We start from the raw sequence: 15,152 nt of genomic DNA on the forward strand, positions 1-15,152 counted from the left end.
TTATAACGACTCAGAATTTTTATTGACAGCACAATATGCCTGGTTTCACGGAGATATATACCCTATCAATTTAAAATGCCTGGGATATTAGCTATGGAATTAAGTGGAGCCTGTAAAGAATGCCTTTATTATTCTCTTTCTCTCTCCTCACATTTTCTCTGCTTAGTCATGCTGCTCCATGCTCTAATTCTGCACTCTTAATTCTTTTCTTGCACTTTAAAGTCCTCATTACACTGTAAAACTCTTAAAAGAAAAAAAAACACAGGCTTCAGATCTTGTATATTTAGGTTTTGCCAGAAGGAAAATGTAAGAACTAATTTCAGTCCTGTATTTTGTTACAAGTCAAATTCAATTAGAGTTCTCTGTGCTTCTACAACAGGTAGCTTTGCTTGTCATCATTGCATTACATTTGGGTTGTAAAAGAACTGCTTTATGTTTGCACTGACATCTTTTCCTCTGACCTTTTTCTCTGATAAGGTGATTAATACAAGAACTATCTCCCAGCCCCAGAAGCTCAGGAGCATTGCACAGAAAATTCTGCTTCAGATTAATTGCAAGCTTGGAGGGGAACTATGGGGAGTAGACATCCCTCTGGTAAGTGAGGGCAGTAGTTAGGCATTTTTTCTGTTTGAACATAAAGCATAACAATTTAGTGATTAATCATTGACTATCACCCAAACCTGCTTCCTCCCCTCTATATATAGACCCACCCCACCGATGATGTCACAAAAGGGGCGGGACGAGCACAGGGGTATAAAAAGAGGGCAGGAAGCTGTAATAGGTGTGCTGAGGTCGGCCCAAACCCGCCCACCCATGGGTATCAGGCCAGCCTGCACATTACTAAAGTGCACAATAAAGGGGTGGTTCACCTTTAAATTAACTTTTCATACGTTATAGTATGGCCAATTCTAAGCAACTTTTCAATTGGTCTTCATCATTTTTTTTTATATATAGTTTAATTATTTGCCTTCTGATTCTTTCCAGCTTTTAGATGGGGGTAAAAAAGAAATGCTCTGTAAGGCTACAAATGTATTGTTATTGCTACTTTTTATTATTCATCTTTCTACTCAGGCCTCTCCTATTCATATACCAGTTTAAATGGTTTCTAGGGTAATTTGGACCCTGGCAACCAGATTGCTGAAACGGCAAACTGGAGAGCTGCTGAATAACTCAAACTAAATAACTCCTCAAATAACCATGAATGAAAACCAATTGCAAATAGTCTCAGAATATCACTGTAAATTTAATTTAAAGGTGAACAACCCCTTTAAAGACCCTGTAATACCTTAGAATTTCACCCACTACTAGAGGTTAAAGTTTTTAACACTAGTAGAGGATGTAGGGTGACTCACGAATTATCCTCCTCTCATCCAAAAGAGTACAGGCCCCTCCCCTGCTGAAGTCCTTATCATGGCTTCCTATAAGGGTCTGGTCACATGGGCATATTCGGGGAGATTAGTCGTCTCATGTGGAAACTTTGGGAGACTTCGGAAAACGAAGCACTCCGAGTGCCTGCCCCCAGGCGATTTTCATTTTAGCCAGCTGAAGGCAGATCGGGGAGATTAGTTGCCGCAAAGAAGAGGAGATTTGTCGCCTGTCGACTAATCTCCCTGAATCTGTCTGTGTGGCCAGACCCTTATAGGAAGCCATGATAAGGACTTCAGCAGGGGAGGGGCCTGTACTCTTTTGGATGAGAGGAGGATAATTCTGGCAGCAGTGTTAATACATACTGTAGAGGGGGGAGAGATGTAAGTTAGATAGGCCAGTTAGTAGAAGGTTACAGTAATTTAGTTGGGATAGGATGAGAGCATACATATGTTCATGTAGATTTTAGGAAACACGACACAGTGATTTTATCCAGTTTGATGGCTCATTTCCCATGTTCCTGTTCAGTATCTTATGGGCCACTGTTCACACTATCACAGAATGCCATCAGAACTGGCTTCACTACAGAAGCAGCACAGAATAAAGAATGATGTGCCTATCATTTTGCCATCTGAATCAATATCTCAGTTGTGCTGTTACACTATAGGATCATGTCTTTTCTCTTAATTATTTCAATACTTGTTTTAGCAGTTCTCCTTGACACTGGCAAAATAAAGGACAGGGGTGGCACAGGCATAGATAGTTGGGCATGGAACAGGCTCTGTTTGGCAGAACATCTGTTTTTTATGCAACCAAATCCTCCAAGCCAGTAATAAATAAGTAATAAATAAATAAGCATCTGCTTTGAGCCACTGGGAGCAACATCAAAGGGATTGGTGAGCAACATATTGGTTGGGGATCAAAGTTCTAGAGTCTGAAAATCAGCATCCCTCTATGTTTAAGGCATCCCTTCTCTAATTTACACTATAATTGTGAGCTGCCCATTCTAATTGCAATTCCCAATTTCCCCATTTAATAACCAGTACATGAGTTCTATGAGCTCCATCTTTTATGTATTTATTTTGGCACTATATGGATAGTACTGGGCAGCACCTCTGGAAATGTTATATACACCCTCGTTCCACATGGTACCCTCTTTTTTTGCGGGTAACACGCGGACACCCGACCCGCTGCAGGACTCTAGTTCATGTCTCCGGTGTGTCTGACAGCTCAGTGATCCAGGTTGCAGAACTGGAACTGTTACAATTTGCTACATTAGCTGATACATTTTTTAAACATCTGTGGAATATGAGCAACTGTTGTATCAGCTCTAACAGCTGCCTTTAATGAAACCCAGCAGGGAGATAAGAAATGTATCAACTAAATGTATCAAATTAGAACAGCTACAGAATCAACGACCCCTCAACCCCTCCCAGAGCAGCTTCAGAAAGGCATAAGAAAAATAAACATTTTCACTTCAATATCAGAAAAACGTTCTGGTAAACAATCTGAAGCCAACTGAACCGAAAAAATTGTTTGATGGTGAACAACCCATTAATTATCTGTGTAGCGTGACATGTGGTGCTTTCCATAGGTAGGTGCATTCCATGTGCAATTTCCCTTAGTTTATTCTCCCTTTCCAATCTAAAAATAGACTATTAAATCCCTGAGCAATTAACCTGTATCTTTTTTTTTATAAAGACTTGCTATTATCACTGGAGCTCAGCACAGAATAATGTTCTAATTTAGAATATAGTAGTAGTACTAGTAGGAATTGGAGTGAAAAGATATAAAGTAGAGTATAAATTCTATACACATTAAGGTTCAGATTCAGTTAGTTATACTGTCAAGTCAGTTGTAGAAAATTACATACGTAGCCAAATTCCCCAATTAAAGTATTGCGTTTTCTGCAATTGGCTTCTATATGCACAATTTCCTCTAGAAAAGTCTGATGATGATTGGTTCTGTCTTGTAATTGGCTTGTATATGCACAATTTTCCCCTAGAAAAGTCTGATGATTGGTTCTGTCTTGTAATTGGCTTGTATATGCACAATTTTCCCCTAGAAAAGTCTGATGATTGGTTCTGTCTTGTAATTGGCTTGTATATGCACAATTTTCCCCTAGAAAAGTCTGATGGTGATTGGGATGGATGTGTATCATGACCCCAGTAGAGGCATGCGTTCTGTAGTAGGCTTTGTTGCTAGCATCAACAGGTAAGGAAGCGTTAACCAACATTATTTGGGAATAGTATTGCATGTTTAATAACGGAAGTGAATACAGGTATGAAATCCCTTATCCAGAAGTCATAATGCAGAAAGCTCCAAATTATCTCCCATATAGTCAAGTTAAGCAAATAATTCTAATTTCTAAAAATTTAAAAATTTTTCTGTAATAATAAGATCGTACTTTATACTTCCTCGTCACTTAAGTTGCATACTCCATACTGGTGGCAAAACAATTCTGTTTATTTCTGATTCATTTAATGTTTAAATGATTTTTAACAGATAATGGTGATCTTAATTATTGAAAAATACCTTATCTGGTAAACCTCAGGTCCCAAGCATTCTCCATACCTGTACTAGAACTAGAATCTGATCTTTCCGATTGTACAGTAATTCCTATTCATTGCATCATTGCTAATGTAAATATACTAAACACAAATTATAGAGTGCCATTGCCAAATTTACTGAAAAAAATTCACCTGAACCATACATACATGGTTGTGGCTCTGATTTACCTAAAGATATTATTATACTGATAGCATGCAAGTTGTCCTGTGGTGCCTGATCTGAACAACTTGGTCCAGAACAGAAAAACATGCAACCTTCTCTGTACAGAGTACATACTCATACTCACTTCTCTTTCCCTCAGCTGCCTGACTGCCTGGTATTCTCGTGTGGTATTTCAGCTTCCCAACCAGGAGATCATGGATGGCTTAAAGCTTTGCCTTGTGGCTGCACTACAGAAATTCTTTGAGGTGGGAGACGAACGTTTAGCAGCAACCTGTCAGTGAAATCTATAAAAGAACATTGCACCCACTGAATTATAGCTATAGTCAGGAGCAAACTTATATAGTACTGATGGTATATCCACAAGCTGCCTTTTGACATAAACACAGTATGCCTTACAGAATAGTGCTTTGCACTTACAATATTAAAGGAGAAGGGAAGGCTAAAATTAAGTAAGCTTTATCAGAAAGGTCTATATAAATACACCAGTAAACCCTTAAAGTAATGCTGCTCTATGTCCTCTGTATGTTCCTTCTATTGTGTACACATGGGCTTCTGTATCGGACTTCCTGTTTTCAGCTAAAACCTCCAGGGCTAGGGCTTGAGCATGCTCAGTTTGCTCATCTCCCCCTCCCTTTCCCCCCTCCCTGCTGTAATCTGAGCCCAGAGCTATAAGTGAGCAGTGAGAGATTCTAGCAGGAAGTGATGTCACACCAAGCTAATACGGCAGCTGCTATCCTAAACAGACAGAGCTTCTAGAGCTGTTTACTCGGGTATGGTAAAGTGGTCGACAGAATAAATATAGTGTTATAGCTTGCACTATTGTTGCTAATCTATTGGCAGTAAACCTCTTTGGTAGCTTTCCTTCTCCTTTAAAGTCATACACTGTACTTAATTACTGTATATATATCTAAGCAAAAAAAATAAGGGCTCGAGTGGCCTTGGCTGAATGTACTTGTGCAACTTCTCGAAAACCATTTTTTCGAGTATCTGTATGCAATGCTGCTTATACTTAGACATTCCACTTACCCAGTCTTTGTCGCACACACACACACACATACACCCCATTTACTTTTAAAGGAGACATTTTGTGTAAAAAATAAGAATGCACCAGTGCTTCAAAAAGTAGTTTTTCAGGCTGATTTATTGAATATTTCTGCAAAAACCCTAATAATCTCTCCCTTCTCTTCCACTTCCTGCTCCCAGAATTCCCAGGATGTGCAGGGGAGCCAGCGGCACTCAGCTCACTGCACTGTAGGATAGGAACCAATCAGCAGCTAGCAGGACCTGTTAGGGAACTAAAGCCTGTCTGTGCTTGTGTGACTACAGGGCTGTGATTGGCTGTCCCCCTCCTACTGTGCTACTGGGAGGGACCATTAGGACACGCCCACCCCTCAAGCAGGGACCAGAGAACATCTATAGTGAGCTCCAATAAAGGGGCTATTTTTAAAGATAACATTAATGTAAAAGCAACCCCAAATATTACTTATAATTGCCTACAAAATTAGGGGGGTTTTTTTCATTTATCCTATACGTCTCCTTTAACATTTTGTTACAGTTCTTTTCTGTCTGCGTCATAATCATGCAGGTGAATCACAGTCTTCCAGAGAAGATTGTGGTGTATCGAGATGGGGTATCTGATGGCCAACTTAACACAGTGGAAAACTATGAGATCCCACAGCTTCAGACTTGCTTCAAGACATTCGATGACTACAGTCCTCGTATGGTGGTGATTGTGGTACAGAAAAGGGTCAGCACTAATCTGTACTCTTCTGGCACTGGTCAGTTTGTTACCCCTCAACCCGGGACCATTATAGACCACACAGTCACCAACCGCAAGTGGTAAGTTGCTGCATTTGATCAATTATTCACAGAAAATCACTGGCAGATGCCATTTTTTCAGCCATTTTGTTCCCCATGCTGGTGCTCTTTGTTTAAAAATGCACTGCCCTCACTTTATTATGTATGTATGCCAAAAAAACAATAGCAATTCACTGGAAATCTGCCAGAGGTCCAAAGATCACAACTTTGGAGGCCATGATTGACAAAGCAATCCCCCTTTATAAGTTTACATACATGAGGAGAGGCTTCCTGCAAGAATTTGATAAAATATGGGCAACATGGACCCCTAACAATATCATAAACCTGGAGATAAAACTGCCACTATTCTCTTAGACATGTCCCCCCAGCAAAATGGTATGTGCTTAGTACTAAGATGGCATGCTAAGCAAGGACAAACGGCAATCATACGCAAGTTTGAGATCAATGACACCGCAATGTTGGTTTTTTATTTATAAAAAAATAATGTGTGTTGTATGTTCAATTTACTGTACAATAAGCAAATGATACCCTATTATACACTGTAAAAATTTGTACATTAAAGGATAAGTAAACCTTTAAACTAAGTGAATGTAAAATTGATGAGGGGGCTATTCTAAGCAATTTAGTCATTTACATTCATTATTTATTTTCTTTTCTTTTTATATCTTTTTATTCCAAGATATTAAAGGATACATGTACTGTTAATATGAATGAATTTTGTTACAACAGCGCCACCTGCTGGTCATTTTCCAACCAGTCTGACCACTAAGAAGTCAAGGAAGTTGTCAGGAGAAAGAAAGAAGCTGCTCTGATGTTCTTCTGCTTAGGAGAAAAATACAAACCTTTCTTAAATATTTTTTAACCAGAAAAACATCTTTTTCTTCTGACAACTTCCTTGACTCCTTGGTGGTCAAACTGGTTGGAAAATGACCAGCAGGTGGCGCTGTTGTACCAAAATTCATTAATATTGACAGTACATGTATCCTTTAATATCTTGGAATAAAAAGAAAATACTGTAAATATTGAATGTAAATTACTAGAGTTTAGAATAGCACCCTCATCAATTTTACATTCACTTATTTTAAAGGTTTACTTATCCATTAAAGGGGTTGTTCACCTTCCAAACAGATTGTTCCCCAGAAATAAAGACTTTTTTCAAATACTTTTTTTTACTGTTTTTCCAAAATCTAAGTTTAAAGTTGAATGTTTGAGTCTGGCAGCTCAGTAATTCAGGTGCAGACTCTAAACTTTTACAATTTTGCCACATTTAGTTGATCCATTTCTCAGCAGCATCTGTGGAGCATTAGCAACTATTGTATCAATTCTAACAGCTGCCTTTAATGAAATTCAGGGATTCTTCTCAGCAGGGACAAAGATAAGAAATGTATCAACTAAATGAATCAATTTAGAACAGTTTACAGGGTCGGCGACCCCCCCAGAGCTGCTTCAGAAGATGAAAAATTACACTTTACACTTCAATATTAGAAAAACAGTGACACATAGAAAATAGAAAGTCATTGGAAAAAGTCGTTCTTTCTGGTGATCTATCTGAAAACAACTAGTTGTTTGAAGGTGAACCAACCCTTTAAGATCTAATAAAAGAATTGTTTAAAAAAATGCACTGCCTTGTTTTATCCTAGCACTAGGACACCTGCATCAGGTGGGAGCACCCGATTCGAGCGGCCATGTTGAGGCACACACATGAGCAAATGCCGCCACTTGCTCTTTATGCGCATGCGTGTGAAGTCAGAAGCTCATTATGTGCATGCACTTTGCACAAGATGGCCGCAGTCTGTCTGTAGCGCATTTCAAATCAGCCAGGTAGAGCTGGTGGAATATATCATCCAGCCACTCACAGCATGAGTATGAAGGTTATGGCTGGGGAAAAAATGTAGGTTGCTGAACTCTCAGATACATTTGTTATCTTCATTACTTGTGTTATTTGAAACTTTTATAAACCACAGAAACCATTTAACGCAAGAAAAAACCTCAATCTAGTACAAGCTGGAATTGGAAATTGAATTACCGAGAAGCGTAAAACAAATCCCAAAGTTAAGTTATCTTTTAATATGTTATAGAATGTCTAATTCTAAGCAACTTTTCAATTGGCCTTCATTGTTATATCGTTTTTAAATTATTTGCCTTCTGACTCTTTCCAGCTTTCAAATGGAGGTCACTGACCCCATCTTAAAAATCAAATGCTCTGTAAGGCTACAAATGTATTGTTATTGCCACTTTTTATTACTAATCTTTCTATTCAGGCCTCTCCTATTCATATTCCAGTCTCTTATTCAAATCAATGCATGGTTGCTGTGGTAATTTGGACCCTAGCAACGAGATTGCTGAAATTGCAAACTGGAGAGAATAAAAAGCTAAAAAAACAAAAAACACAAATAATTATAAATGAAAACCAATTACAAATTGTCTGAGAATATCACTCTCTGCATCATACTAAAAGTTAATTTTAAGACGAACAACCCCTTTAAAGGATAGGACAGGACATTGGAATGCACCTCAGGTCACATCACTGAACTAGTGATGTGCGGGTTGAGAATTTATCGACCCTAACCTGCCCCCTCCCAATCCGCACCAGCCCGCTGCTACCCCTCTATTTCTAGACCTGCGCCCGCCCCACAGTGACGTCACAAAGGGGGCGGACACAAGTCTATAAATTTTGGTGCCGGAAGTGCTAGGTCGCGGGCTGTGAGAGCAGGAGAAGAACTCCGAAGATTTTGTGCAGGAGTTGGCCCCAACCTGCCCAGCCCGCACATCACTCACTACACTGAACCCTGCCAGACAAATCTAATAGCTATACATGATGAGCAGAAGCCTAGACTTTGGGTTTGCAGTGGATGTAATGTACTTAGATTGGGCTAAAGAAGTGATCCCCAAACAGTGTCCCACAAGCAACATGTTACTCCCCAACCCCTTGGATGTTGTTCTCAGTGGCCTCAAAGCAGGTGCTTATTTTTGAATTCCAGACTTGGAGGCAAGTTTTGGTTGTATAAATACCAGGTGAAGCTTCTGTAGGCTGCCAGTTCATATAGAGGCTACCAAATAGCCAATCACAGCCCTTATCTGGCACCCCAGGGACTGACTTCATGCTTGTGTTGCTCCCCAACTATTTGTTACATTTGAATGTGATTCTCAGGTAAAAAAAAAAAAAGTTTGGGGATCCCCTGGGCTAAAGCATTTGATACAATAGTATCCTGAAAGTTACCAATTAACTTGAGAAATATTTGCCTCAAACATACTGTTTGTACTTGTATAGAGAGCTGATTGAGCGATTACAAAGAGCGCAAGCGTTTCTGGTTGGACCAGTTGTTAATGAAGCGCCTAAGGGGGTCTGTCCTTGGTCTGTTGCTTTTTAGTTGTTTCATAAATAACCTTGACGTTGCCATTGTAAGCGCCATTGTCTTTGTGTTTTCTGTTGGTGCTACACTCTGCAGAGCAACAGCTTCTGTTCAGGATGGTTCCGTTTTAAGTGCAGCAAAGTTTTGCACTTCAGCACAAATAACTACAATGCTAATACACTAAATGGAAGAGTGTTGGGAGGTTCCTTATTTTAGAAAGTGTTGGGGATTTTTTATTTTTTTGATAACAGACACTTAACTGTAGTATCTAGTCGAATTAAGTCAAAGGCAACTGGACATTAAGGGGCAGATTTATCAAGGGTCAAATTGAAAATCCTAATTTTCGAGTTTTTTATGGTCAAAACAGTCTAATTCGACTAGGGAGTTATTCAAATTAGATTTGAGTTTTTTAAAAAAAGTTTTATTTGATTTTTGAGATTTATCATACTCTGGTCCTTTAAGAACTCATTTGACTATTCGCCGACTAAAACCTGCCGAATTGCTGTTTTAGGCAAAGGGAGACGTCCAGGGATCAATTTGGAGATGTTTCCAGCCTTCCTGACATTCAATTTTTTTTTTTTTTAATTCACCCGAGTTTGAAAAATTTGATTTTTTTTTAATAAGTTTCGATTGGTCGAATTTAGTGGAGTTTTTAAATACTCGCATGAATTAGAAATTTCGACCCTTGATAAATCTGCCCCTTAGAGTTTTTTTTCTACATAAAAACATTTCACCACTGTGACTTAAGGGTTTAAAGGAGAACTAAACCCTAAAATGAATGTGGCTAAAAATGCCATATTTATATAATGACCTGATTGCACCAGCCTAAAGTTTCAGCTTGTCAATAGCAGCAATGATCCAGGACTTCAAACTTGTCACAGGGGGTCACCATCTTGGAAAGTGTCTGTGACACTCACATGCTCAGTGGGCTCTGAGCAGCTGTTGAGAAGCTAAGCTTAGGGCTCGTCACTAATTATCCAGCAGAAAATGAGGTTGGTCTGTAATATAAGCTGATGCTACAGGGCTGATTATTAAATTCTGATGCTAATTGCACTGGTTTCTGTGCTGCCATGTAGTAATTATCTGTATTAATTACTAATCAGCCTTATATTGTGACATTTCTATTCTATGTGTACTGTATATTGTGAGTGGGTCCCTAAGCTCAGTAAGTGACAGCAGCACAGAGCATGTGCAGTGAATCAGCAGAAAAGAAGATGGGGAGCTACTGGGGCATCTTTGGAGACAAAGATCTTTACTGCTAAAGAGCTGTGGTTGCCTTGGGCTGGTACAGAAGCTCAAAACATGAACAGCATTTACAGCTACTTCTTTAGTTAAGCTTTAATTCTCCTTTAAAGGCACCCAACTGGCCCAACAGAATGTGGCCTTCAGATCTATCACTGTGTCATTTTCTACTCCATACTGCCTGATCCTCACAACAGATCTGATGACCCAGGGCCAGCTAGATAAAGCTAAACCAGCTAGATACAAAAACACTTTAACTGCCTTTAACTTGATGCTTAGCTCTGGTCCCACAAAGGTTACCTACCAGAGGTATTGGCATCATTAGGTCTAGGAAAGTGCTTTCAAAAGGGAGTCACTGACCCCATCTAAAAAACAGATGCTCTACAAGTGCACAATCCTTAGTGTGCTGTCTTCCTCTGTGGTTGTATAGTGTCTCTCTACATCTATTCTTTAACTAGGCACCTGCTCTGGCTTTATAACAAGATTGTACTCTAATCCCATTCCATTTCTTCCAGGGTAGATTTCTTCTTGATGTCTCATCATGTAAGGCAAGGCTGCGGGATCCCCACCCATTACATCTGTGTCATGAATACAGCAAACATGGGCGCTGACCATTTACAGAGGTAAATGTTGGAGATGTCTTCCATAGCTTTTCACTGTGTTAGCTAGGGGTAGCCTCTAAATTCAGTTAAATTATTCCTTTGCCTCTATGTATCTCATGTCATACGCTCTTTTTTATTTCTGCTCTTACCTGACAGTCTCTTGTATTTTTATTTCTCAGGTTGACCTTCAAGCTTTGCCACATGTACTGGAACTGGCCTGGCACCATCCGAGTGCCAGCTCCATGTAAATATGCCCACAAGCTAGCCTTCCTTTCAGGCCAGTTTCTGCACCACGAACCTTCCATAAAGCTGTGCGACAAGCTTTTCTTCCTTTGAACCAGACAAGAGAGTCCTTAATGGAGCCCAAAACATAAAAAAAACGTTTAGGATAAGATTCCTCTATCCCTTTTTATTGTTTCTGGTTAAGTATCTTCATTTTAGTTTTTATCCCGCTCTTATCCAAATCATGCCCATTAACCCTCCTCCAAGTCCAACCCTTTAGTTGAGATACATTTCATTTTAGGACAGGCTGTTCAGTTTTATTTGTTGTTAAGAGGACCAGAAATGTATCACATGCCTTTAAGATGATCCATCTATACAAGAACATGGTTTTGACCCCGTTAAAATGTTGCATGCCCTATTTGTATGGATTTACTGTACTAACAGTCTTCCAGGGCACCAAGGCAGCTGCCAGATGATGGCGTTTTTCAGCAAATTAGCAAACCGGCCTCACGCTTACAGTTACTATTAAAGATCATCAGGAATGTGAATGCAGCCGTAAGTTTAAAATTATTCAGATTTTATGGTTTCAGAAAAGAATTTAAAGGGGATTTATTGTCTAAAATTAAAATCCCACTTTGCCTTTGGGGTACGGATATAAGCATTTTTCTAATTGCAATCCATTATTTTTTATCAGCCGGTTTTCATTGCGCTTCAGTTTAAAGTTGAGCGCAATCTGTTCCCCCACATAACCTGCTCTTTCAGCTGCGAGCAAAACCTTCACGGCCCGTGGCCGTCTCTGCTGTTGGACCTGCCCATCTCTTCTGCTGTTCCCGCCCGCCTACCAATGAAAAACGAGTAGGCAGAAAGCAACAGTGGGAGTGACGGGTCTGCAAACAAGACCGCCTACTAGTTTTTCATTGGTAGGCGGGCGGAAACAGCAGAAGAGATGGGCCGGTCCAACAGCAGAGACGGCCACGGGCCATGAAGGTTTTGCTCAGGGCTGAAAGAGCAGGTGTGTGGGGGAACGGATTGCGCTCAACTTTAAACTGAAGCGCAATGAAAAACGGCTGATTAAAAATGATGGATTTCAATTAAAAAAAGGTTTATGTCCGTTTCCCAAAGGCAAAGGGGGATTTTAATTTTAGACAATACATCCACCTTTAAAGCATAATCAGGCCTTAGCAAATAAGCTTTCTCAAGCCACACATTCATTCTGCAGGCGACAGAAAGTACATTGCATATTTCGCATGGGGCTTTACCATTTGGCTGAGCCACAGATTTTTTTTTTTCATTTGGTAAATATCCAAGAGAATTGCATCGCCATTGGAGCCTTGGTGCCTATACAGATTGGTTTGTACCATACAGATGTCACCATTGGGCCAGTTCAGTATTATGAGTGACACAGATATCAGTACATCAAGGAAGCTTGGCCTAATAGTAGGAAGATGAGGCCAATGGATATTCTTAAATCATCCTTAGGGACTAGAATTCCCTTAAAGTAATATTAAAGGAACAGTTCAGTGTAAAAATAATGTCAGGGGATCCTTTAAAGGAATTGGTTAGTGTAAAAAAAAATCTGGCTGTGCAAAATAAAAAATGTTTCTAATATAGTTAGTTAGCCAAAAATATAATGTATAAAGGCTGGAGGAATAGAACAGAACTCTACTTCCTGCTTTGCAGTTCTCTGAGTTAGTCAGCGACTTTAAGGGGGGCAATGGGACATAACTTTTCATTGAGTTTGCAATTGATCCTCAGCATTCAGCTCAGATTTAAAAGCAACAGTTATGACCCAAGTGCTCCCCCTCTCAAGTTACTGATTGGCTACTGCCTAGTAACCAATCAGTGGAAACCAAGAGAGCTGCAAAGCAGAAAGTAGTGTTCTAGCTATTATGTTACACATCCAGTCACTCCAGCCTTTATACATTACATTTATGGCTAACTAACTATATTAGAAACATTTTCTATTTTGCACAGCCTATCTATTTACCCAGATTTTAATTTTATACTGAACAATTCCTTGAAAGGATTCCCTGACATTTCCCAATCCAAAGGCAAGCTCTTGTGTTCACATCAAGCATTAATGTCATCTGCCAGTTTCCACCTATTTGGGGAAATTAAGTCACGCAGCACTGCAGGATATGTTGGCGCTTTATAAGTTAGTAGGATCTTGCACAGAAGGGTGTTAATGACAAGGAACATTCTCTCAATACTCGCTTGAATTCACTCATTGTGCTCGCAAAAGTTAATTAGAGGGAAGTAGATTAACTGCTATGAGTACCTTTACCCACTATAATGACTACTGTCGGTTCTTCCTTTTCTACCTGCACTAATAATTTCCAACTGATGTCAGTAATGGGTCTTTTTTGTTGGCAGAATTAGGGTAGCTAAGTACTGGGCCCCCCAGCAAAATCTATTTATGTCCCTCAGTACTTTGGGGAAGGTGATATTATTTGAAACTGTGTCACTAAGGATTCACATCCCTTTGCACATAAATAAGCTGTCTTTACTTTTATGCTTCCCAGACAGAAAAAGATAATCAGATCTTTGCCCTAATTTGGGAATAAATTAGATTCATCATTTGGGAAAGCATGATTGGACTTTGGTTGGAAACATATAATACATTCCAGTAAAGTTGCAAAAACTAATACAACTAGCCAAAAGCACTTATTCTCCTGTGTATAGCCTCGTAATTATGCTGAGGAGGCAGAAGGAGTTCATTGAGATCAGACTCCTATTCTCTGCATATTGTGTGCATAGCAGGACGGCATATACACTCCCTATAGGCACTGCAGCAGCAGTGGAACCATCACTTCAGGATCCAGATGAGACAAGTATGTGATGCTGATGAGGCACATATTTCATTTATTGGATAATGCCACAAGGGAAACTTCCAGTGTCAGACATCAGTGACACCAGTCCAGAAGTTTAAATCTTGGCCGTTCATTGAAAGATCCGCTCATTTGGCGAGATCAACAAACAAGCGGATCTTTCCTTAATATTCCCACAGTGAGGTGAGTGACATTGGTCTGATCATTTGACCAAACTGTTAGATCACAATGATGGGAATCAGAGAGAGACAATCTCATCACCGAGTGGATGTGCTCCTTGTCCCAACAGGATTTTTAAAACTGTCTGATAGATATGTGGACATTTTTTGTATGATCTCCTTATGACTGTGGTTATGTTATGTCCCTTACTATCTCCCAACTGGGATTCAAAATAGGCCCTGGCATTTCAAGTAACAAAGGCACAAACAGCCATCTACCAGCCCAATAAATAGTGACTGACTATGGCATCTTACAGCAGCCCCTGTGAGTTATAAATATCTTTTGCTGCCACCATTTATTAATAACAGTATTAGGATCTATTGGTTGTGCATAGCAAATTAAAGGACCAGTAATGTCAAAAAAAAACTTGTATATAACAAAAAAAAAACACCAAGGCATATTTAACTTTAAAATCACAAAGTCTTTATTAAGAAATAACTTCAAAGAAACTCCGCTTCCGCTCCTCTTCAGAAAAGCTGACAGGCCGACGATCCATTGTGCGGCGCTCGATTTCTCCTCCCTGGCTATCTACTATAGAAGCGAAAAAATCACCAGACACTCAACAGCAAGTGAAGCGGGGCGGACCCCTGCGTGTTTATTCAAGTCTTGAATAAACACGCAGGGGTCCGCTTCACTTGCTGTGATTTTTTTCGCTTCCATATATGTTGGAGAGGTGCCGACCTCTTTTCCGGACACCAAGCTAATTGATTGGAGAGGCTGGGGACTCAGGAATCCTTGTTGTGAGTTCTCTCCTATAGAAGGCAGGGAGG

The 15,152-nt window shown here is 39.8% G+C and overlaps 1 protein-coding gene across 3 annotated transcripts in view; it reads left to right on the top strand.

Moving 5' to 3' along the window:
- piwil2.L (piwi-like RNA-mediated gene silencing 2 L homeolog) overlaps positions 1-11,883 on the top strand; it is a 59,630-nt gene extending 47,747 nt beyond the window's left edge. For all 3 annotated transcript variants that reach the window (XM_018253514.2, XM_018253515.2, XM_041587013.1), the window contains exons 18-23: positions 478-594; positions 3,491-3,579; positions 4,238-4,343; positions 5,684-5,937; positions 11,027-11,134; positions 11,293-11,883. In XM_018253514.2, the coding sequence (XP_018109003.1) occupies positions 478-594; positions 3,491-3,579; positions 4,238-4,343; positions 5,684-5,937; positions 11,027-11,134; positions 11,293-11,449 (831 nt within the window). In that variant the 3' untranslated portion in view covers positions 11,450-11,883. The remainder of the gene's footprint in view (positions 1-477; positions 595-3,490; positions 3,580-4,237; positions 4,344-5,683; positions 5,938-11,026; positions 11,135-11,292) is intronic.
- The last annotated feature ends 3,269 nt before the right edge of the window (positions 11,884-15,152 follow it).

Source organism: Xenopus laevis, chromosome 3L (assembly GCF_017654675.1).
Source record: "Xenopus laevis strain J_2021 chromosome 3L, Xenopus_laevis_v10.1, whole genome shotgun sequence".
Taxonomy (NCBI): Eukaryota; Metazoa; Chordata; class Amphibia; order Anura; family Pipidae; genus Xenopus; species Xenopus laevis.